Source organism: Grammomys surdaster, unplaced genomic scaffold (assembly GCF_004785775.1).
Source record: "Grammomys surdaster isolate TR1022 unplaced genomic scaffold, NIH_TR_1.0 125889, whole genome shotgun sequence".
Classification (NCBI taxonomy): Eukaryota; Metazoa; Chordata; class Mammalia; order Rodentia; family Muridae; genus Grammomys; species Grammomys surdaster.
This window is the reverse complement of record NW_021620714.1, coordinates 3,857,595-3,882,269: the sequence shown is the minus strand read 5'-3', so window position 1 is coordinate 3,882,269 and position 24,675 is coordinate 3,857,595. Positions and strand designations below refer to the sequence as shown.

At 44.5% G+C, this 24,675-nt stretch overlaps 3 protein-coding genes and 1 pseudogene across 3 annotated transcripts in view; 2 read left to right on the top strand and 2 right to left on the bottom strand.

Annotated features, from left to right (window-relative positions):
• The window catches only part of Iqcg (IQ motif containing G), a 39,532-nt gene extending 25,277 nt beyond the window's left edge, over nt 1–14,255 (bottom strand). The window contains exons 1-4 of the mRNA XM_028752270.1: nt 14,237–14,255; nt 11,841–11,911; nt 9,118–9,379; nt 4,133–4,323 (exon numbers count right to left, since the gene is read on the bottom strand). Coding sequence (XP_028608103.1) covers nt 4,133–4,323; nt 9,118–9,379; nt 11,841–11,848 — 461 coding nt within the window. The 5' untranslated portion in view covers nt 11,849–11,911; nt 14,237–14,255. The remainder of the gene's footprint in view (nt 1–4,132; nt 4,324–9,117; nt 9,380–11,840; nt 11,912–14,236) is intronic.
• LOC114608315 lies at nt 2,630–3,208 on the bottom strand (annotated as a pseudogene).
• Nucleotides 14,256–14,558: 303 nt separating the features above from the next.
• On the top strand, nt 14,559–18,248 carry Rpl35a (ribosomal protein L35a). Its single transcript, XM_028752267.1, has 5 exons — nt 14,559–14,596; nt 15,217–15,259; nt 15,456–15,608; nt 16,707–16,851; nt 18,173–18,248. The coding sequence occupies exons 2-5, from the start codon at nt 15,249–15,251 to the stop codon at nt 18,194–18,196; spliced, it is 333 nt and encodes a 110-aa protein (XP_028608100.1). The 5' UTR covers nt 14,559–14,596; nt 15,217–15,248; the 3' UTR covers nt 18,197–18,248.
• A 2,112-nt stretch (nt 18,249–20,360) lies between these two features.
• The window catches only part of Lmln (leishmanolysin like peptidase), a 60,624-nt gene continuing 56,309 nt past the window's right edge, over nt 20,361–24,675 (top strand). Inside the window, exon 1 of the mRNA XM_028752292.1 lies at nt 20,361–20,546. Coding sequence (XP_028608125.1) covers nt 20,361–20,546 — 186 coding nt within the window. The remainder of the gene's footprint in view (nt 20,547–24,675) is intronic.

The window sequence follows — 24,675 nt, the reverse complement described above, 5'->3', positions numbered from 1 at the left end:
GCCCAGGAATCATCCCCACAAATCACTATTACCCATCTCAATCAAACAGGACAGTTTATTGAACACACACCTCTTAGGACTGATAGATCAGGTCAGAATTGGGAGCTGAGACTGCAACCCCAACTGTTTTCCAAGGGCATCTTATAAAGGCAAAACCCACCAAAGCTCCTAACAACCATAAAAGCTCATTCATAGGTGCAGGAAGAACTGCTGGGTGGTTGCTGTGGTTGGTTCTGGTCCAAGCATATTGTAGCTAACTATACAAAGCACTTATAACTGACCTTTACTGTGATTGGCTCTAAAGGAGGGTGAGGGTCTAAAGAATTTCTAAGAACACTAAACCATAGAACTTAACAGGATATGCAGTTAATGGTTAACTCAGCCATTAGAAAAGTCCTCTATAGCCGGGCAGTGGTGGCACACGCCTTTAATCCCAGCACTTGGGAGGCAGAGGCAGGCAGATTTCTGAGTTTGAGGCTAGCCTGGTCTACAGAGCGAGTTCCAGGACAGCCAGGGCTACACAGAGAAACCCTGTCTCGAAAAACCAAAAAAAAAGAAAAGAAAAAGAAAAAAAGAAAGAAAAAAAAGAAAAGTCCGCTATAACAATGTAAGATGGCTGGCTATAGGCATAAAACAAAATGGCTATAGTAATGTCAGAAAGGCAATGGCTACCTAGGTTTTAACACAACGAAATCAATATCCTAAAACAGAGCCTCAACATCAATCTCAGGCCTCTACATGCACACATACACATGTGTGTATGTACCCTACCCACATACATGTCTACATATGCAAAAATAGGCATACATATGTGCACATCACACAACAAAAAATAAGAAAAAAAGAAAGTTTCCATGTATCTGTCAAACTGCCTTCCAGCTCTTTCTGTGCCCACAGATCAGTGCTAGTGTAGCTTCTGGTTGAGGGACCAGCTGTTAGTTGCAGAGGCTCCTAAGCAGTCACAGTGCAGAGGATGCGTGGCTACTGAGTGCTCAGACCTACAGGGATATCTACATCACTCCTTGGCAAGGCTCAGGACACATCTCAGACGAGGAGGACAGAAAGAATGTGAGGGCAGAGAAAGGGTTCAGTGCTGTGGAATGCTGTCCTCCAATCAGGACACGACCTTTGCACTCTGAAACTCTCAGCAGCTGGGACTAATAGGATCAGACTGGGCCCACAAAATAAGGTCATAGAGTGGAGTGGACTCACACAGACACATCCAGCCCATGCCTTCCCACCCCCATCCCCTCAAGTGTTTGCTTGAGGAGAGGGAGAGTTTTCTTCAGGGGTACGGCCATGTGTGCGGTACCCATGTTCCTGTAAACAAGCCCTCATCCACACTCATGTAATCACCTCTAATTAGAAACAACAACAACAAAAAAATATGAGAGTAGAATTGGGAGCTGGCTATGTAAGGACTAAAGAATTGTTTTAAGTTTAAATTACTGTGCTTAAGAGATCTATAAAACAAAAATGCCCCTGACCTGTAAGCCCCACTTGGCCCAAGGGTGGATAACTTCCTGAAGTGTTGGGGGCTATTGTTCATGTAAGATACAAGCCACACACTGTAATTTCACTTCTGTAAACAAGGTTGGTTGCCCAAACTATGAAGGATGTGTTTGATCACATGTAGGGGGAAATATGTAGGCAGGAAGCACACCAGGATGTATGCTTGTCCCTGATTGGACAAAGGCAGGAAGAGCACAGCCTTGTGAGTATTACCTTTAGAAGCACCTGACTAACATAATTTGGTGCCATTCGTGGAATCCTGGTTATGGACCTGGCCAGTGTCCATCATCCTGGCCAATATTTAATAAAGCTTGCTCTAAATTTGGTTTCAAAATTGTGGTCATGGTCTTATTCTTGCCCAGTGGGGTATACAGCTAGGAAAAGGAGGTGTGGGAAGGAGTTGGGATATGGTAATAAGTGTGATGCATGTATCAAAGTACATTCTACATACATCTATTAAAACATCATAACGAAACCTTTATGTAAAATTAGTATAAGCTAATAAAATTATTTTTAAAAACCCTCAAGCTGGGTGGAGGTGGCACATGCCTTTAATCCCAGAGGACTTGGGAGGCAGAGGCAGGTGGATTTCTGAGTTCGAGGCCAGCCTGGTCTACAGAGTGAGTTCCAGGACAGCCAGGGCTACACAGAGAAACCCTGTCTTGAAAAAACAACAACAAAAAACCCTCAAAAACAAATGTGCTGATTTATGGTTACGTACCTATAATCCTAGCACTTGTGAGTATAGGCAAGAGAATATGTAGTTCAAGGTCCTGCAGCTATGTGGTAAGCTGGAGGACAGCCTGGACAACATGAGACTTTATTTTAGAAAAAAAGAAAGAAAGAAAGAAAATACACAACCATTTGTCAGTGCCACACAAAAGTATCATTTCGTTATATAATTCTGCATGTAAGAAGTACACCATAAATTTAAAGTTTTTAAATAGTTAGGTTTTTCCCTTTCCTTTTCTTTCTTTTCTTTTTTCTTTTACTTTTCTTTTCTTTTTTTTTTTTTTTTTTTTTTTACAAATCAATATATAAATCACTTATTGTCCTTAAAGTGCCCAAATTGTACTTGTGATCAGGATCTTGTTTCTGGAGCTAGGAATCTGAGGCCTCAGTCATCAGCCTGCTGCACGGTTCCCTTCTCAGACACATAAATGCCATCCAAAAACTTTCTGATATCTTTGTTTTTAACTGTTGTAGCTTGCTGAATCAGAGCCACTGAATTTGAAACAAGTTAAATATCATTTCCTTCAAGGATTAATTCATCCTTCTGGACTTGGAAGACAGAACAAGCAACACCTGTCCTCATCTGAACCCTACGGATGTGTTTTTAACCCAAGAAATTTCGGATTTCAACCAAAGACCCATTTTCCTGAATAAGGACGTTGATGGGGAAGTGAGCGTACAGAGACCTCATTTTGTAACGGAAGCCCAGTGTAACACCCTTGATCATGTTCTGAACATGACTGCAGACGGTTCTGACAGTGGCCAGTTCCTTTCTGTTACCCCACCATTTGTCAACCCGGAACCTTTTCTTTTTCTTTCCAAGAAGACTCAACTCTACATTGATGTGATTGAGGTCCCTACGCAGAGTTCTCCTGGGGCCCTTCACAATGACTGTGAGCCCCTTCAGAGTGATGTCGACATTTTCCAGAATGTCGACAGTCTGATTGCTGAGAATGGTCTTCATTCTCACAGTAGATGGGGCAAAGAGAGCTTCTTCTTCTTCTTCTTCTTCTTCTTCTTCTTCTTCTTCTTCTTCTTCTTCTTCTTCTTCTTCTTCTTCTTCTTTCTCCTTCTCCTTCTCCTTCCTTCTCCTTCTCCTTCTCCTTCTCCTCCTCCTCCTCCTCCTCCTCCTCTTCCTCCTCCTCCTTCTTTTTCTCCTTCTCCTTCTTCTTCTTCTCCTTCCTTCCTTCTCCTTCTCCTTCTCCTCCTCCTCCTCCTCCTCCCCCTCTCTTCCTCCTCCTCCTTCTTCTTTTTTAATAAAGAAAGCCAGGAGCTAGCTGGGCATAGTGACACACACCTTTAATTCCAGCACTTAGGAGGCAGAGGCAGAAGGATCTCTCTGAGTTCCTGGACTAGGGGGTGAGTTCCAGGACAGCCAGGAGAAACCTGTCTTGAGACAGAGAAACCCTGTCTTGAAAAAGGAAAAGGAAAGAGAGAGAGTGGGGGGTGGAGGAAAGGAGGGAGAGAGAAGTTTCCAGTACCACAGAAAAGAAAAAGGATGAGGTGGTGCAGACCTGTAAGCCCAGCACTAGGGAGGCAGAGCTGGGACCCAGGAGTTTGAGGCCAGCCTGGTCTACACAGTGGGTTCCAGATCACCCTAGACTAGAGTCTCTGAGAAAGAATGGGAAGGAAAGAAGGGAGGAGAAAAGGAGGGGAGGGAGGAAAGGAGGGGGAAGAGTAGGAGGAAATGCAGAAACAAAGCCTCATTAATGTGTCCAACATAATGCGGCCACCATGTTTTAAACTGTACCACTCTGCCTCTAAGAGACCTTTGGGTGACTCTACTTCTGTAGTCACTCAACACATTACTAAAGCACAGAGCTGGCAGCCCCCTTTGCACCTTCCTTACCTCACACGTCATTACTGTCCCAGATCTGCTCTCCCTTACCTGTCATTCTGAATTTTCTTCAGTGTTTCCAGAGTCATTGTGGTCTGCTTTGTAGATTTTTTAAAAGTAAATTCCTGCCCTCTTGGTTTGTTTTCTGCCACCAGGTTAATTAAAGATTTTTCTTTAGTTAACAAAGAAGAAGATATTTTCGGTGTGCTGGAAACCATAGATACTGCTTCATGGCTGGCTTTCTAAAAATAAAGATCAAAGATATTGTTTCAGGGGCTGAACAGATGGCTCCGTGCGTAAGAGCACCTGTTCTTGACGAGAACTTCAGTTCGATCCCCAGCACCCATGTGGTGGCTCACAAGCATCTGTAAGTCCCGTTCCAGAGGCTCCAACACCCTCTTTGGACCTCTGTGGACACCATGTATGCATATGATGCACAGACATACATGCAGGCAGTACATTCATACACATAAAAAAAAATCTTAAAAATAAAAACCAAGAGCTGGAGATGGCTCAACAGTTAAGATCACTGACTGTTCTTCCAGAGGTCATGAGTTCAATTCCCAGCAACCACGTGGTGGCTCACAACCATCTGTAATGGCATCTGATGCCCTCTTCTGGTGTGTCTTTAGACAGTGAAACTCACATAAAATAAATCTTGAAAATATATATATATAAATAAATAAAAGCCAAGACGACCGCTTTAAAGTGAAGAGACAATGTTCTATGAGGACTGCCTGTTTTCAATGCTTTTCTCCAATTATACTCCATACTCCAAAACACCAGACCCTTTCCTCAGACCCACCGAGCCACCTGTCTTACTGTTTCTCGGCTTCCTGTCTTTATGCATCTCTCTATCATCTTCTAACTTGCCACCTGGTAAACCTTAAGACAAATATCTAAGGTAAAACTTGGAACTAAGGGTGTAGGTCAATGGTAGAATATATCCATAACATGTGGAAGGCCCTCGACTCAAGCCCCAGCCTCACAAACATAGAAGCCATGAGGAAGATGGCTGAGACTTTCATTTCCAGCACGTGGGAGGTGGGGGGGGGGGCATCAGGTGTTTGGGGTCATCCTTGGCAGCATTATTAAATTTCAGGCCAGCCTAGGCTAAATGAGAACCTGTTCAAAACTAATACAAATTCAAAAAATAAATAACAAATAAAAACAAGTAAGCAGAATCCCACAGTTATTTATAAAATATCTTTGCTGTAAGCATTTACCATATTGTAATCATAAAACATCAATATGAGATCATGCATTCCTTGAGAGGCGATAATGTCATACAGACATCAGTTCAAATTTTTTTTTTTTTTGGTAGTTTTTGAGACAGAGTGTCTCTGTAGCCCTGGCTGTCCTGGAACTCACTCCATAAACCAGGCTATCCCTGAAATCAGAGATCTGCCTTTGCCTCTCAAGTGGTGGTTTTAAATGTTTGCCACCACCGCCTGGCTTTACTTTAATTAAATTCTCCATTTGCTTTTCTTTCCCTCTCCTTTCTATCTTCACTGTTTTCTTTCTAGACTAGGAATGGAACATGGAGCCTTGTGTGTGGGCTTGTCAGACCAGAGCTAATCCCTACTCCTTCATTTTCTTTCATCCCAAATTCTTTCCAGACTAAAGATTGAGAATTGTTCACAAATATGGTCGTCTGTATAGCATCATTGCTTGGTACAATGCACAGGATACATCAGAAACTCAAATGTTCATCAAATATGACTGAAATACACAGAGAACACAGTGGCATGTACCCGTGGTATCAGGCCCTATGGAAGCTGAGCTAGGTGAAGAGAGAATGTGAGTTTGATGCCAGGCTGGGTAACACGGTGAGACAGACTAAACAACAAACCAACCTAAAAACTCTACAGGATAAAAGGAGGATTGCACTGAAATGTGAAAGGCAGTGTCAGATTTAGTGATGTGGTTTAGATCTTGAGGGCCATATAGCAAAAGCCAAAATATTTTCCAGACCTAAATTCAAGTACCAAGAAACTATAAGACAGATGTGTCTTCTGATGACTCTTACTTAACCTGTGGCTAAATGGTTCGGCTATTGACAGTGATTACATATTGGGACCATAAAGCCAGCGTCTATGTCTGAACTCTGGCCCTATTTCTTACTAACAATGAGTAGCCTGTGATCCCAATTCTGGGCGGGGGAGACAGGAACATCCTGGGAGCTTGGCTGGCTAGCCAAAGCTTGACCTTAGATAATTATTTAAAATTTCTATGCTTCCATTTTCCCACTGGCAAAATAAAATTACTACTTTAGAAACTGTACAAGGAGGGGGCATGGAAATGTAAGAGAAAACTTGATATTTTAATTCTACTCCTACTACTAGACTCCCTTCTCCCTAACATGGTTTCTTCCACTTTCACGTCCTGGGTGAGTGTGTATGTACATATAAATTCAGATCTCACCTATGAGAGAATACATGCACCTGCACACTAATGCACACACACACACACACACACAGAGGTACACACACAAATAATTCAAAATACTGGTGAATCATTTTACGAAAAAGATATTATAAAGAGGGCTCCTATTATGCCAGAAAATTTTGTAGGTAAAAGATCACTAGTATAAACCAGAATAAGACTGTGAAAAAGTTTCCTTCTTCCAACTGTGGGTCCCAGGAGTCAGACTCAGGTCATTAAGCTTGGCATGAACCTTTTGCCAGGCAACAGAGGCCATGAACTACAGACTGCTGGCTTAAACTCACTGAGCTATCTCACCAGTCTGGCCTGGAATTTTCTATGTAGAGCAGGCTGTCCTCAAAGTCACTGAAATCTTGTCTCTCCATCTCCAGTGCTAATATTATAGACATGAGCTTAAAGATGCCCAGAGGTCATTGAAAATATAATTAATGACATGGTAAGGTTTCCAAATATTTACAAAAGCAGGCTGCAACATATTCAACAACAAAAACAGTTATTTTTTAATTAAAGCTGTAGGGGTTGGTCTGATGTATTCAAATATTAAATTTTGTACCCCAAGGTCTTGTTCCAAGATGAACAAATCCTCAAGTATACCAACTTTTGTTGTATAAACCTTGCCCCCAAGTTATCCATGATTGGTTAATAAAGATGTCTACAGCATGTAGCTGGGCAGAAGAGAGGTGGGGCTTCAGTTCCCTGGCTTGATGTCTGAGGCAGGAACCATGAGGGGAAGGAGAGAGAGGAGCAAGGAAGAAGTTGCTAGGGGTAGAAGGATCGTGAGCACATGGCCATGATGGACAGCTTGTGGGAGTAAGAGGCCAGATGTAACACGGCAATTGGTCTCTGAGGGTTACTGACAGGGAAGTAGACAACACGGCTTACAGGGGTGATGTCTGCCCAGCTCTAATGCTTTAAGGCTTATTATAAATATGAAGGTGAGAAGGCTAGGCTGATTCCAACAGGTTTCAAATTGGCAGTTAAGGAGAATAGGCCTAAATTTCTGTTTCCAAGAACTGAGCAAGTCCAGACTTCAGAAGCTGCCCTGCCACCTGGCCTGAGGCAAGGACAATGGGTCAGCAGCAGTTTCTAGACTTCCTCAGCTACTTCCTCAGCAACAGTTTCCAGACCTCCCCAACAAGTTTCCAGCCCCCACACCCTGGTAACGGAATATCAGTTGTCTTAGTTAGGGTTTTACTGCTGTGAACAGACACCATGACCAAGGCAAGTCATGTAGAGAACAACATGTAACTGAGGCTGGCTTACAGGTTCAGAGGTTCAGTCCATTATCATCCAGGCAGCCATGGTGCAGGAAAAATTGAGAGTTCTACATCTTCATCTGACCAGATAGCTAGGAGGGTATTATAACCCATGCCCACTGTGACACACCTACTCCACCAAGGCCACACCTCCTAACAGTGCCACTTCCTGGCCCAAGCATATACAAACCATCACATCAGTAGAGATGGATCCAACAGATTAACACAGAGATCACCTACCCTGGAAATCCCTAATGTGCTTTTTTTTTTTTTGGTTTTTCGAGACAGGGTTTCTCTGTGTAGCCCTGGCTGTCCTGGAATTCACTCTGTAGACCAGGCTGGCCTCGAACTCAGAAATCCGCCTGCTTCTGTCTCCCAAGTGCTGGGATTAAAGGCGTGTACCACTTAAAATTGAAAGAATCTCAGGTTTCGTTTAAACTCTAGAATTAACTGGAGCACATTCCAAAGACTTACACACACATTCCAGGGGAAGGGCCCAAGACAAGAGGTAATCAGGAAGCTGGGCCCTTAACGTAATAAACCTGGACAATGGAAGCCACTGAGCTAACACTCATTGTCATAAAAATAATGTGTAAATCTGAGCCACCTAGAGACCAGACCTGGAACAGCTGTTGAGGTCAGCCTTTGTGGTTGCTCTCGTGAACTCTGTATAAAAACATCTCTCTCTCAGCTTTGGCTCAGGGTTCCTCTTGCCTACGTGTGAGGGAACGCCTGTGCACTGGTTATCTTTAAACCTCATGTTTTTGCAGCAAATCCCCTGTCAGTGAGTGTTTCTGTGGGAGCGTGTCCCCTGGTTTTGGATCTTTGGGTCCAACAAAGCCCGTTAAATAAGGCTGCTGCAATGTTGGCATACAATCTATGTGAATGCTGTCTACATTTAAAATAGGCTCTAGATTGCTTATCATGCTGAACACAATGCACAATTGTTATACTGAAATGTTTAGGGAAAGGTGACAATGGGGAAAACTCTAACATAGTCAGTTAAGACCAAACTCTTCCAAATACTTTTTCACCAGAGGTTGGTTGATCCAGAAATCCAGAATCTGTGTACACTGAAGGCTGTCTGTGCTGTATTTATATAGACTTAGCTTGGAGCCTTTTGAACTAATGCCAATATACTGCAGAAGTGTACTGACGTACCCTAAGCTATAATGTCACTTTTTCCATTTTGACTACAGAGCTCAAAGAACTGTGATACACCCTTTATTTGCTGTAAAGGTGCTCCTTCCAAGCTAAATTGAATGACCCAGGTAGTACAATAATGGAGAGATCCAAAGGAAAGAGAACAAGACAGACAGAGGTGAGTGTGCTCACCTGGCTGAGGCTCTGCCTTCTTTCATACTGAACCGGAATGATGTAGCCTAGAATAGAGAGCTGGTCAATAATGTCCTCCATAATTGCAGATACCCTCAGCACATCGAGAAGGGACAGTGTCTCTATGACTTCTGAGGAGGTCTCTTCCTCTTCTTCATAATCTAGATCTTCTTCTTCAGCTTCAGGCGGCTCTCCTGTCACCACCACAGTAACCTCAGGTTGTAAAACCTCTGAAGGAGACCCCACGGGTTCCAGCTCTTCCCTAAAGCCCAGAGGAAAAAAGACTAAATCAGTGGTTAATGTGGAAATATTACTTATCCTCCCTCAAAAACACAGGAAACATGTTGCCAAGGACCAGCCTTGGCTTGGAGAGGGGTTCTGAGAGAAGGGGTGTTTGAGAGCAGGGAAACAAACTCAAAGTCAAATCGTGGGTCCAAGCTGACCACCCACGTTCTGCGGGAGACAGCTTTCCAGACAGCACTCTTTGGAGATCCCCAGACACCTCAATACAGCTTTCCAAGCAGTTCTTAAAAATTCTCTGGATAGCTCATCTCTTGCAGATCAAAAGCCCAGTTTTTTATTTACATATCAATTCAGTCAGTACCCCAGGTTCCCTTTTGATAGTCCCAAGAATCAGTATCCCATTTCCCAGCCCCTTGTTTCTTAGGAGACAGCAAGCACTTTTATTTTTTTAAAACATTGCAAAAGAATTCAGAGATCTGTCTGCCACTGTTAAGTATAGACAATAGGACTGGAGAGATGGCTCAGCAGTTAAGAGCACTAACTGCTCTTCCAGAGGTCCTGAGTTCAATTCCCAGCAACCACATGGTGGCTCACAACCATCTGTAATGGGATCTGATGCCCTCTTCTGGCATGTCTGAAGACAGTGACAGTGTACTCATACACATTAAATAAATAAATAAATCTTAAAAAAAAGTATAGACAATGAACTAGCTGGGTGGGACCTCACCCTGAAATTACCATTTCTATCTTGTCTGGGCCTAGACCTGAACTCTCTCTGTCTAAGGCTGACTTTGAACGCAGGAATCTGTCTACCTTTACAAGCAAAAAAAAAAAAAAAAAAGATCTTAGCTAGGTGGGACCTTCTTCAATCACCCCTCCCTAAATCACTTTTTTTTTTTTTTTGGTTTTTCGAGACAGGGTTTCTCTGTGTAGCCCTGGCTGTCCTGGAACTCATTCTGTAGACCAGGCTGGCCTCGAACTCAGAAATCCGCCTGCCTCTGCCTCCCAAGTGCTGGAATTAAAGGCGTATGCCACCACCGCCCAGCTCCTAAATCACTTTCATATTTTTCTAATGAGTTGATTCACATTGCAGCTGCCTCTGTTCCTTTAGATCTGTAAAGTTCCTTATACAATGTATACTGCATCCTTATACTTTATTTACATAGTTGAGGAAGTATATATTTTTGAACTCAAGTTTTTAAAGTTCCCTTCCACCACCTTAAGGGTTGTCCTGAAGGTCCCAGCATCTACCATTTTTGCTAAAGGCATAGATATACCCTTAACTCCTGGACTCACGCTGTTTCTCATTATCATGGAGTCATTAATGTTACCAGGGAAGACATTCCTCCAATAAGGAAAATGAAAACCTGTACATTATTATATAAACAAGCCTTATATCCTCAGCAGCCATGGACACACGTAGAGGCCATGCCTGCTGGCCCTGTCCCAGGGGCAGGAACCATGTCCTTCCACCCCTACCAAGGCCATGCTAGACTCGGCAGCATGTGGATTCTCCTGTGAATTTCATGTTGTCATATAACATAACCTCTATAAAAGACCGAGACAGGGGGTTGCATGGGATTCTGCCAAAGACACTCCAGTAGGACCAACCAAAGCCAATGTTCTAGCTGATAAAACCATGCTGTTTGTCTATGCTAATGCATTTATCTGAAGGCACCATATTCAGATGTTAACCCCTAGGGCCTCATGAATACTGAAAGACAGAACATGCTAGCCAGCCTCCAAGGTGGCCCACATAACTCTGGTCTTTATGCCCGGGTGTGGTTTTTCCCTACACTTAGTGGGGAAACCACAAAGATCTGCTGAGAGAAAGAGTGTGATTTCCAGATCAGGTTGGTAAATAACATGGCTGCTTCTATCTCACTCAAAAGCTCTCTCCCAGGGAAGTGCCTCATCTGTCATGAGGACACTTAGGGTGCCCCTGGCCAACCAACCTTCTGGTTAACGTTGTCTACCTGACTGCATCTACAACCACCTAGGAGATAAGCATGCAGACGTGGCTGTTACAGACTTGTTACTCGACCAGGTTACTTGAGATAGGAAGACTTATCTGACATGGACTGAATAAAACAGAGGAACGGAGCTGAGCCCCGGCATCCATCTCTCTGTTTCCTGACTGTGGATGGCCCGTGACCAGTCCCTTCTGCTCTTCTGCCATACCTACCCCTCCAAGTGTGAGCCAAGACAACACCTTTCATGTCTTCCCAAACAGCTTCCTCTCTGACATTTTGTCCCACAGATGAGAGAGAATTAACTGGCACAGACCCCAAACCAGAACCATTTGCTAAACGCTCCCAAACGCCCAACCCACAACAATTCTGAAATGATAAGATGCTTATATATTAGATCATTACATTTGGGGGAATTTGTTACATTGTTACAGATAAATAATTCACAGAATTCAACAGATGGCCTAATGCAACAACATATGGACAAACAAACTGGAACTTGGAACATACCTTTCCATTCTTCCTCAGTTACTTTCCTTGCTCTCTGAGGTAGATTTATAATTTCACAAGAATGAAGTTACCTAAAGTAGAAAAGAAACACTGATATCAGCTCGAAGGGATGCCAACTCTTTTTTTTTTCCTTTATTTCCATGTTCTTTTTGAAGGAGAAAAAAAAATCACAGAATCTCAAGAGCTATGGTTTGTCCTTTCCTCCTTAGGAGAGCAGGCTCATAGGATGCAGGCTTATTAAGTGTTTGGCTCCATTACTGCTCCACCAAAATACAGGTTATACTCCAGGTAGTCTTTTGCCTCTTCTTACGGTAAATTGACATTCGACACAATTTGAGTGTGTCATTGTACTCTGATTTTGACTGGTAGTCAATACAGAACAGATTTATTTATTTATTTATTTATTTACTTACTTACTTATGGTTTCTCGAGACAGGGCTTCTCTGTGTAGCTCTGGCTGTCCTGGAACTCACTCTGTAGACCAGGCTGGCCTCGAACTCAGAAATCTGCCTGTCTCTGCCTCCCAAGGGCTGGGATTAAAAGCATGCGCCACCACTGCCCAGCTAGATTTATTTTTGATTCTTTAATTTCTTTTATTATTCTCACTTCTATATTGAATTAAATGATTCTGCCCTGCTTTGTCAGAGAACAGAATTTATTGTAACTTGATTTAGAACAAGTGAGATTACACTTGGAAAACTGTATTTTTTAAATTAATTTTTATGTGCATCGGTGTTTTGCTTGCAGTATGTCTGTGTAGGGGTGCCAGATTCCCTGGAACTGGATTTACAGACAGTTGTGAGCTGCCATGTGGTTGCTGGGAATTGAACCTGGGTCCTCTGGAAGAACAGCCAGTGCCCCTAACTGCTGAGCCATCTCTCTAGCCCCAGAAAAACCTACATTAGCCCTGGACATTGGTTTCATAAGTTATTACTCCTCAGAGCTGGGCGTGGTGGCAAAATCTGTAATTACAGTACTTAGAAAGTGGAAAGGAATCAGGAATATGAGGTCATCCTTGGCTTAACATAGGGACTTTGGAGCTAGCCTAAGCTACATAGACCTTGTCTTCCTGTTAATGTTTTTTTTAAATGTGTATGTACATGCTTGTCCCTATGTGCACTGTGGGCATACAGTTAGATTTCCCAGCACTGAAGTTACAGGTAATTGTGAATGCCTGATGTAGATGCTGGGAATCGAACCAAAGACTTCTTTGAAAGCAGTATATGCTCTTAAACATTGAGCTATTTCTCTAGTCCCTGTCTTTTTTTTTTTTTTCTTCTTCTTCTATACAGAGACAGGGTTTCTCTGTATAGCCCTGGCTGTCCTGGAACTCACTTTGTATGTAGACCAGGCTGGCCTCAAACTCAAGAAATCCGACTGCCTTTGCCTCCCAAGTGCTGGGATTAAAGGCGTGTGCCACCACCGCCTGGCTTAGTCCCTGTCTTAAAACAACAACAAAAACAAGCTGCATGTAAGATCAAGCTCTAGAGTCTGAGGCCATCTTCTGACCCCTGAAAGCACACACATGCATGTGGAATACACTTGTATGCATAAAGAATTTTTTTAAAGGACCCTAACTCACCACATGTCTAACCTGCTTGTTGTCTTGGGTTTTTTGGAAGGGGGAGGGGGCAGGAGTGAGATTTCTTACTCTGTAGCTCAGGATATTCTTGTACACATTATGTACCTCTTACTGGCCTGAAACAGAGCAGTTTTCATACCTCAGCCTTCTAAATGCAGGGATTACAGACACAAGAGCCAACATGCCCACCTTGCTCCCTCAAGTAGGGTGCAAGAGGGCAGACGGTTTAGTTTGTTTACTCTAGTGTCCTTCCGGCCTAGACCATTCTTGTTAGTCACTCAATAAATTATTCCGAATAAATGATCCATCAGTCCACCTTAGTTAATGCACGTTAGGAACTGTAAATCTAAGTCTATCAAATTCATCCTCATCCGACAAGTCAGGCAAAGGATGGAAGAACGAACTATCTATCTCTCACTTCCCCACACCCTCTCCTTTTTTTCAGATGGGGTCTCATGTAGCTCAGGCTGACTGGCACCCCGTATGTAGACGAGGATGGCCTTTTAAATTCTACTCCCCTGCTCGCACATCCAAAATACTGAGATTACAAGCAAGCACCGGGACCCGCGGTTTGCCTCATAGGTATGCAACTCAGCCTAGCCTCGAATTCGTGATGTGGTCCTCCTACCTCAGTCTCCAGAATGAACGCTGAGGTTAATGGGCAAGGGTCACCACGCTCTGTTTGTTAATTGAAAGATGGGAGAAAAGAACAAATAAAGAGAAAGTAGCGTTCCTCCTGCCTTCATGCTCCGGGTTTTTCTCTCCTCTATGGTAGGATCCCAGTCTCCAGTCTAGGAAGAGGAGAAAACTCAACTTTTCCTCACCTCTCCACCAGCCCAGCTGCAGGCGGGAACCAAGCTAATCGGTAGCTATGGCAACGCGTCGCGCAAGCTTTTTTTTTTTTTTTAAGTAGGACCCGTGACTCTTTCTTAGTCGACTACAATTTTGCCTTTCTTTGTTCCTAAATTATACATGTTTCCGCTTACAAAAACGAAAGGGCAGGAGAAAAAAGTAAAGTTCTTGAGCACGACTTGGCTGAGTCGAGCCTCTCTCTGACCTTTGCTTTCTGGCAGAGTGCAAGCGGCCTAAACGTGGAGAGGGGCGGAGCGTGCATCCCACAAGGCCGCGCGGCGGGGCTTGCCTTCCTCTTTCCGCCATCTTGGAGCCTGTGGAGGTGAGGGAATTTGCTGCTGCTGAGTTTTGGGGGCATATTTCTGGGGTGTGTTTAGTTCCTTCCTTCACCGAGACAACCCTGCGTCTCGGAGAGCCTGACCGCCAGAGATGTCTGGGGCTTCCAGGAAAATGGGGGGCGGGATGGAGGAGATGACGGTCTGATGGTGTTGAGGCCCCGGCTGGGGGAGGAGAGATCGCTGGTCTCAGTCGTTCCTCGGGCTCCGGAGGAGTGAATGGGTGCATTTCCCCGGTCTTGCTTGCCCAGGAAGCGGTGCTCCCTATGAGCTGGTTTCCCCGCACGTAACGACCTTGCGTGTGTTACCTGTTTTGGGTACTGGTTGAGGCATGAGTTTGCCTCCGGGGTCCTTAAGGGGTTCTAGAAGTTAAGTCTTTGGTGAGTCGTCCTCCTACCTAGCGTTTGCCCACGTTTCCGAGCAGTTAGTTGTCATTCGTTGTCAGGAGTCTGAGTATTTTACCAGGCTCTGCTTCTGTAGGTGAGGTGGCATGGCTTAGGTAAGAGGTCCACGTACTTGAGATGCTAACAGAATAAACGCGCCGAGAAATAATGACAGGTGGGAAACGTGCTGCATGGCTTTCAATTGAGCTCTCGTTTGTTTTCAGGCCTGCTGGGAACAGGACTTCTAAAAGCAAGTATGTCTGGAAGGTATGCGACTGAAGTATTGTTTTTTTCCATTTCTATTTTATATTAACTAGACGTGAAACCCAAGTTTAATGTGATGCGGGAGGAGAAAGGCGGTATCTGCTGAAGATAGTTGGAGTTATTACAAAACAAATCACGGTGGTTTGCTGAAAGTTAAAAGTGGTAGTAGGGCAGTCATAATGTCTTTCTTGTGTCTTAGGCTGTGGTGCAAGGCCACTTTTGCTGGCTACAAGCGAGGTCTCCGAAACCAAAGAGAGCACACGGCTCTTCTTAAAATTGAAGGTGTTTATGCCCGAGATGAAACCGAGTTCTACTTAGGCAAGAGATGTGCTTATGTGTACAAAGCAAAAAAGTAAGTATGTTTACATGCCTTTTTAATTTTTTGTTGGCTTCTCATTTTTTTTCCCTACTGTAAAGGTAGGGGTGTTAGTGAAAAATTGATGTTGTTGTTGAGTCCTAGAGGCCATAAAGAAATTGCTAGGAAATTTCTAGCAATGGAGAAGGATTCTTTTGTCAGTGGTATTGAATATATAGACACCATTGGCTCTTAGAAAAATTACAAGAGTAGAAAGTCTCTGTGTTGAGTCCCTAACATGGTTAAAAAGGAAGACTGCAGCTGTTAATGTCTTTCATTTTCCATTGAAGGGGCGTATAGAACACTTTCCAATGTAATTCCTAAAAATAACAATTACTAGAACAGATTTTTTGTTATTGTATCATTTCTTTTCATTCTCACGTCTTTATGGAATTGGGTTCTGTGCTACTATGTCAGAAAACAGTCTGTTGCGCCTTGGCGTACAACAATTGAGGTTACATTTGGGGAAACTTTTTATGGCGTTCTGCTTGTTTATCTGTGAGGGTGCCAGATTCCCTGGAACCAGATATTTTTTTTGGGGGGGGGGAGAGTGTGTGTGTGTTTTAAAGTGGGTGCTATGTTGTTTCTCTGGTCCCTCTTTTTCCTACTGGGAGTTGAACATAAGGCCATAAACTGTGCCTTATGTACATTGTCAGGTCTTGAGAATGTGTATGAGTCTTCCATGCCTTTAATCCCAGCATTCCAGGTCATGTACCTGAGTGAGAGTCATGTTCCAGGCTAGTTGAGACCTCAGTGATTCCATAATTCTCAGTCTCTGATAACCTGTGCTTTCAAGTCCTCGTTTTTCAGCTTTTATCCCAAGGAGGCTTCATCGCTGGGTCTTTCCAAATTTACTCTTAATGTTTTAGCACACAAAAGAGTCTCCTGTCTTTAGTAGTTGTAATCTTATAAAAATAGCCTTTATGTATATAAACTGTTGAATGAATATTTTTCCATTCCCCCCACCCCCCAATTTTTCAGGGTGTTCTGTGTGGAAAGTAGAGGTGAAAGACTGGGTTCTAGGAAGTAACTGAATTTGTGTCAGATTTATGCTGGTGTTGGATCTCATGCTTCTTATGTCTTTTAAAAAAACAGCAATACAGTGACTCCTGGAGGCAAACCAAACAAAACCAGAGTGATCTGGGGGAAGGTAACTCGGGCCCATGGAAACAGTGGCATGGTTCGTGCCAAATTCCGAAGCAACCTTCCTGCAAAGGCCATTGGACACAGAATCCGTGTGGTAAGTATTAACAGCAAAATAAATGCCTCTTGATACTTACTACTTACCTCTAAAGACTTGTCCAGAGTATAAAACCAGTTCAATGAACTGATGACTTAGTGAAAAATACAGAGCTATAGGGTAAAGCAGGTGAGGGAGGGTGGTATGCAAATGAATGACATTTAAGTTTGTTGTCACTAAAGCTACTTGGGAGAAGTACTTTGGACGGGATTTATTTGTGTCTTTCAGACAAAGTCTCACTGTATAGCCCTGGTTGGCCTGGAAGTTGTTATATACACAAACTTGATATTTTAATTTGTGACAGGGTCTCACAAAGTTGTCAAGACTGGTCTTGAACTTAGTCTTCCTGCCTTGGCCTTCTAATAAGTAGTTGGGATTTCAGGCCAATGCATCCAGGCTTACCTTATGTCACTTCTGTTTGAGGGTTCAGAGGGATGTTGTGCTTTGTCATGTCTCCCATCTCAGTACTGCCAGAGTAGATAGTGTCTGTATCTTGTACGTGGAGAGTATGCTCATGCCAGGTCTCAGGACTGTGGCCCACATCCTACACATACTATGTTAAGATTTTTGTTGTTCTTTCTTTAGTTTGGGTCCATTTACTCTAATGGTGGGAATGTTGAGTCAGTGCCACCACACCTAACTCTACGACTTGCATTTTAGGGCTGTCATGTTGCATTTATGTGTATTTATGTAGGCACACATGGCACAGCAGTATATAAAGGTCAAAGGACAATTTGTAGGAGTCCGCTTTTCCACTAGGGCATTTACAAGAAACCAAACTCATGTGGTCAGGCTTGGTGGCAAGGCCTGTACCCACTAAGCCATTTCACCATCCCTTGAGTATTTTTTGTTTGTTTTTTATGAATGCTGTTTTTGGGGCTGGGGTTGATAGGTTGGTTTGGTGGCCTGATTATAGTTAGCATTCCTAACCCTTGGTATTAGGTATGGAGGGTGGGGTGGGGGGACCTGGTGGCTGGGGAGGTGGCTCAGTTGGTAAAGTGCTTGCTGCACAAGAATAAGATCTATGATTTTTCCCCAGCAGCTGCATAATGAAAAATTTAGGCACAGTGGTGTCAGTGTCTGTAATCCTAGCCCCGGGGAAAAGGGAGACTCCCTGGTGCTGTGGGAACAGCAGCTGAGACTGTATGTGCCACACACAGATGAACATGTACAAAATGAGTGTTAAGTAACGTAAGGCCACATGCCGTACAAATGCTTCCTTACTGTTAGGGTAAAATCACCAGGTGCATTTGGGAAAGGTGATATGGTAATGGGTTATTTATTATTATTCACCTAATGTTTCTGTGTTTCTTTTCCCCAGATGCTGTACCCATCCCGGATTTAAACTAATGCAGAGTAAATAAATAAAGATAGATTTGTGCTCTTGTATTTTTTCACCTGTCTTAAATCGAGAGTTTCTCTGTGTTGAGGTGGTTGGAGTTGTTCAGCATTTTTGGAGCACAAGGAACTTCTATGTAATGTATTAGACAAAATGTTTTCCTGAGTGAGGTGGTATATATCTTCAGTGCCGATACTCAGACAGATTTTGAGTTTCAGGCCAGCAGGACTATGTAGTGAGAGCCTGTCTCAGAAAGTTTTATGTTCGTTAATGCTGGAGCATAGCAGGGTTTGATGAATAACCTATCGGAGAGTGATTTCCATTCTAGATTTTTAGTGAAAGAAGCATTAAGTCATCTTAGGCCTGGGGTGAAACTCACTGAAACCCTTGACTTGCTATCATGCCCTGGTTTGGGTGCTGTGGGTATGTGAGGTGAGGCACCAGAGGGTAAATAATAGTGCCTACTTGTTCTCAGTACAAATCCAGAAGCTCAGGCAGGTAGTTGGGAAGAATTTGAATGGTGCTTGAAGGGGGAGGGGGGTGTTTGTATGTCTTAGGGGTTGACTTGGGATTGGTCAAGTGGAAGAAAGTAAGGTGCCCTGAAAAGGTCAAGACTAGTACATTTTTTTTCTACCTTGGAAAATGGCTTAGATTTTAATATAGTTGCAGGATTAATGATAGCATAGTTACAAAAGTATGCAGGGCTCTCAAACATCTCTTTGAAGATGTTCTGGAAATAAGGCATATTTAGATTGCTAGCAGGTCCTTTTATTAACCAGTTTAGACTGCTACAGAGGCTGAGCTATTGAAGATGAAGTGGTTGAGTCTTCCCACTGAAATCATGGTGCTGGGCCTTTACTGGGGGAAAGACCCTTAAGCTCCAGAGGGCACAGGCAGTTTCCAGAAATTGGTTAGTTCAAGGCTGTAGTTGACATTTCTGTAAGTTGTTCTTGTAGAAAAGTGTGGTCATTGCGTGGTTGGGAGTGGTCACCAAAGGAGTGGAGTAAAAAGCAACTTGGAGGTGTAGGCTAGCTCACTAGACCCCTAATGTACTTAATACTGAAATCTACTTTTTAGGGCTAAGAAGTGTCAGTCTTGGATTTATTGCAATGTAAATTGTTTTCCCCAAAAGCAACAAAACAACTTGTGTGTCTCAGTTATGTCAGCAGTCTGAGAACCGGTCTGTGAAAAGTACACGGTGGAAGAGCTAGGTGTTTTCAGGACAGGCACGAAGGGAGGTCACAAAGGGTCTTAGGTACTCCGCTGAGAATTTCCGTTATAATTACCGAAATTAACAAGTTTTAAAGCACTTAGTATTTATCTTGACAAGCCACTATAAGCCGAAGTCAGGTGGCGTTTGCAATTTTAGTTTTGAGAACTGGACTTCAGCGCAGATGTAAATTTAAAAGATTCCATCGGAATTCACTCTAGACCAGGCTGGCCTCGAACTCAGAAATCTGCCTGCCTCTCAAGTACTGGGGATTAAAAGCGTGCGCCACCACAGCCTGGCACAAAGATTCCATCTTAAAAGCAGTTATGAATGGGGAGGGTTTCGTCTTTGGTGGTTGATATTTACAAAGTTAAGTCAATGTTGGGGAGAATTAGGCATTTGCATTCAGAGAGAGGTTGAACCTCTAAGATATAAGGAATGACATATACATTGCCATGGGAAGTGAGCTTTGAGCAAAGGCTTCAGTCTTGTGGCAAGGAGCTATCCAACTTCGGTCTTAGAAGACAAGCTGTCACATGAGTACCATAGCCCTAGTTGGTTAGCTCTGGTAGGTAAGCGATGGTGCTGGAATGGACTGAGCGGGATCTGGCTCATAGCACCACGCTTAAGCTGTGGGTCGAGTGCCTGGAAGTTGGCCCGTACCCTGCTACGGAATGGAGTGGGAGCGGCTGCTCCTGAATACGCCGTTCCACACGCCCATCCGCTCTTCACTGATCTCCGCTGGCCCAGGGTTCCCACAGCTCAGTTCACGTGGGTTGCCCGGCGGCGCTCATTGGCCAGCTTGGCGCGTCGCCGCGGTCGCCGCTGCCCTCGTCCTCCGCCGGACCCGGCGTGATGCAGGCCAATGGCGAGGCGGCTGAGGGCCCGCCACCTGTCCGCGGCGAGGGCGGGCGGCGGCCGGGAGGCGTCGCACTCCATGGTAACGACGCCGGCCCGAAGATGGCGGCCGCTGGGTCCGGAGGAGCGGGCGGCCCGGGACCAGGCCCGCGAGGCCGCTGGGGCGGCTGCCTGTGGGTGCGAGGCGTCCTGCTCGTGCTGGGCGGGCTCCCGGCCGGCGCCGCGGCTGCTCCCGTCTCCCTGGGCACTGCGCCTCCGTGTCGGCATCACGTCCTTTCGGACACTGAGGTAGGGTGAAGCGGGGCGCGAGCGGGCCGGGCGAGGGAGTGGCGGGAGTAACGTGGAGGGTGTGTCGTCCCGGGTGGGACTGCAGGTGCTCTGCAGGAGAAAGCCTTTGCCGGACCCACCGGACCCACCGGACCCGCCGCCGGACCCTGCTGCCCGCAGAGCAGCTGAGTTAGGCACTTGTCCCCTCCCATTCCGCTTAGCCAGTAGTACCACAAACTTGGGCGAGCATCCGAATAATCGAAGTACTTGTTAGAACAGATTGCCTCCCCGCTCGCCCACTTTCTGACTCAGGAACTCTGGCATGCATCCCCACAATTCAGATTCCTAGATACTGGTGCTCCTTACTTAATCACCACACTGAGGACCCCTTATCTGAAGACTTGAGAAGCAGTTGATGGGAGAACCAGACAGAGCTGTTGGAAGGCTACTGAGAAAACTCAGAAGACCAAAGTTGAGGATTTGGTTTCTAGTGATTTATCACTTTGCTGCCTTATCCCATCCCCTCTAGCTCTGTAAAGTCGCTCCTCCTTCCACTTCGATTCTCTCCCAGTCTAATTCTTTTAGTCTCGGTTCACTCAGATCTGCCTACCACAACCACGCCAGTAGAATATTCTGTCCATTTCCTCAGGCCTTATCTTCCCTGTATTCTGGCATTTTACCAGGTTCTCTTCTGTGGTACACATAGCTTTCAGACCTGCCTTGCAGTGTAATTTAGTTTTAAGATTTCTTGAGATGACATTTGTGTTATACTGAGTCCTTCACTCAGAGGCGGCCCTATAGTTACTAATATAATGTGAATAACCAAGAGACACTATCAAAGAAGCTTTACTAGTTGGGTGGTAGTGGCGGCGGCCGCGCACACCTTTAGTCCCAGTTCTCGAATCTGAGTTTGAGGTCAGCTTGGTTTACAGATCGAGTTCCAGGACAGCCAGGGCTACACAGCGAAACTCTTTCTCGTTTTTTGTTTTGTTTTGTTTTTAAATCATTTTGTGGTAATTTCCAAGACTGTTTTATGTATGCTGTTTAACTACATGAGCCAAAATGTTAAGTGGTTATGATATGACCTTTTGCTTTGTGGGTTTGGTTTTGTGTTTTTGAGACGGGTCTCATATAGCCCAGGTTGGTTGGAGGGTGCTGGCGGTCTGACCCATCTGCCCCTGTCTCTCAGACACCTGCACACAGGGTTTCAGCTTTTATCATGACACTGTCCCAGCTGCATTGTTTGCTTTATTTTAAAGAGGCAGGGTCTCTTTCTGTAACACAGGCTAGCCTGGGACTCACTATGGAGCCCAAGCTAGCTTCTAAGTTCCACTGAACAACATCTCCAAATGGTATCTGATGGTTTTGTTGTCTCCATACTTCTTTGCTTAAGATTGTAGTCCACTGTGTAGCTCAGGCTGCCTCAGTTTCCAGAGTGCTGGGGTTGTAGAAGTGCGTCATCACTTCTGGCTCGGCTGGTCTTTTATCAGCTCCAGTGAGCTTTTCACCCCCCACCCCCACCCCACACACCCTTGTTTGGTTCTTTCTGTTACTGCTAGCCTTCTTCACCACCTTATTACACACTCATTTCCCTATAAGCCCTGTGAGCACATGGCAGTTGCATTACGGGGTGATGCTTCGATTCAGTTCTGAAGAGGTGGTTTCTGCTCGCGGCTCTTTCCCCTCAGCACAGATCACATTCTTCTGCTGGGTCTGATGACTGTTAACTTTTCATTAGGTAATGGCCACTGTGAGCCTCTCCCCTCCCCCTACAGTCTTTCTCCCCGTAACCTTGTGTTACTGTAAGATCTGAACATTTGTGCTCATCAAGCCCATAAGGCTCTGCGTTCTGCCTCATGCACAAAACCTCAGGGAAACTGGAGCCCTACAAGACAGAGGCACAGTTCCTGTATTTCAAGAACAGACCTTACAAGCGGTGTCTTTTTCTCCTCTAGTGCCTTCAAATAGTATTCTTTAGTTGTTTTGTTTTCTGAATCAGGGTCTCATGTAGCCCAGGCTGGCCTGAAACTCACTCTATAACCTCTACCTGCCTTCATCTCCCAAGTGTTCGGGTTATAGGGATGGGCTTCAAGTAGTATTGATTTAAAATAGTTCCTCCAAATTTGATAGTATATTATCTATATGAAGCTGCCATTCCATTTCTAGAAGCCAGCAGTTCCTATTTTGTATGTAAGTTAGAGAGAATAATCTGTTTCTCTTAACTTTTCTCAAATAGCCCCTTTTCCGTGACATATCCTCTCCTTAATCTGTTCCTCTAAACCTAACTTACATGCCTTCTGTCTGTCACTTTGATTCAGTTTATTAGGAATTACTGGACTCAACAGTCTTCATAATTTTAAGACAATGTAGATTTCCTGGCTGTCCTGGAACTCACTCTGTAGACCAGGCTGGCCTCGAACTCAGAAATCCGCCTGTCTCTGGCTCCCAAGTGCTGGGATTAAAGGCATGTGCCACCACTGCCTGGCTGAACTTTTTTTAAAAGTCTATTTATTTGTTATTTATGAGTACACTGTAGTTGTCTTCAGACACACAAGAAGAGGGCATCAGATCCCATTACAGATGGTTGTGAGCCACCATGTGGTTTGTCTTAGGGTTTCTATTCCTGCACAAAACATCATGACCAAGAAGCAAGTTGGGGAGGAAAGGGTTTATTCAGCTTACACTTTCACATTGCTGTTTATCACCAAAGGAAGTCAGGACTGGAACTCAAGCAGGGCAGGAAGCAGGAGCTGATGAAGAGGCTATGGAGGGATGCTACTTACTGGCTTGCTTCCCCTGCCTTGTTCAGCTTGCTTTCTTATAGAACCCACGACTACCAGCCCAGGGATGGCACCACCCACAATGGGCCCTCCCACCTTGATCAGTAATTGAGAAAATGCCTTACAGCTGGATCTCATGGAGGCCTTTCCTCAACTGAAGCTCCTTTCTCTGTGATAACTCCAGCTTGTGTCAAGTTGACACACAAAACCAGCCAGTACGTGGTTGCTGGGAATTGAACTCAGGACCTCTGGAAGAGCAGTCAGTACTCTTACTTAACCACTGAGCCATCTCTCCAGCCCTACATTTTGAACTTATGACAGGAGTAAATCGTTACAGCAATGCAGCTGCCAAAAGGGCTTGGGCTCTGCGAAGTCTTTGTAGTTTGTCATACAGATTCTAGCTTTGCTGACTCCAAGCCTTTAGAAAAGGATGAGAGGCTGAGCACAGCAGTTCACATCATTAACCCCAGCACCAAGGCCAGCCAGAGTCACACAGTAAACAGACTTTCTCAATCAAGACAAGAACATGACAGGAGACTAAAAGTGTAAGAGTGTGTGTGACTACGCATGTGTGTGAGTGTGTATTTGTCAAAGTGTTTGGTGTATGTTTGTGAGTATGTGTGTGTGTAGAGTCTCTCATGGCCTAGGGAGCTGCCAAGCAGGCTAGCCTGTTTCACTAGTGAGCCCCAGGATTCCTCCTGTCTGCTTCTCCATGGCTAGGATTTAAGTATGTACCTTTTACATTCAGTCAGTTTTATTTTTCCATTTTGGTTTTTCAAGACAAAGTTTCTCTGTGTAGCCCTGGCTGTCCTGGAATTCACTCTGTAGACCAGGCTGGCCATGAATTCACAGCAGAGATTCACCTGCCTCTGCCCTGAGTGCTGAGATGAGAGGCATGCACCACCCCCACCCCCACCCCCAGCTTTATTATTTTGATTTTTTTATCCTGAGTTCTAGGACACCTTACTCAGGTCCTCGTGCTTTAAAGGAAAGCACTTTACTGTAGGAGCAATTACCCCGGACCTGATAGAACCTTAGAACCTTAGGTTATATATATATATATATATATATATATATATATATATATATATATATATAGAGAGAGAGAGAGAGAGAGAGAGATAGATAGATAGATAGAATTTCCCTGTGTAGCAGCTTTGGCTCACTCTGTAGACCAGGCTGGCCTTAAACTCACAGAGATTTGCCTGCTGGGATTAAAAGCATGCACCACCACCAGGTTTAGGATGACCAACTTTATGTAACTCATGAAGCACAGAATAAGCTGGGCAGTGGTGGCACACACCTTTAATCCCAGCACTTGGGAGGCAGAGGCAGGCGGATTTCTGAGTTTGAGGCTAGCCTGGTCTACA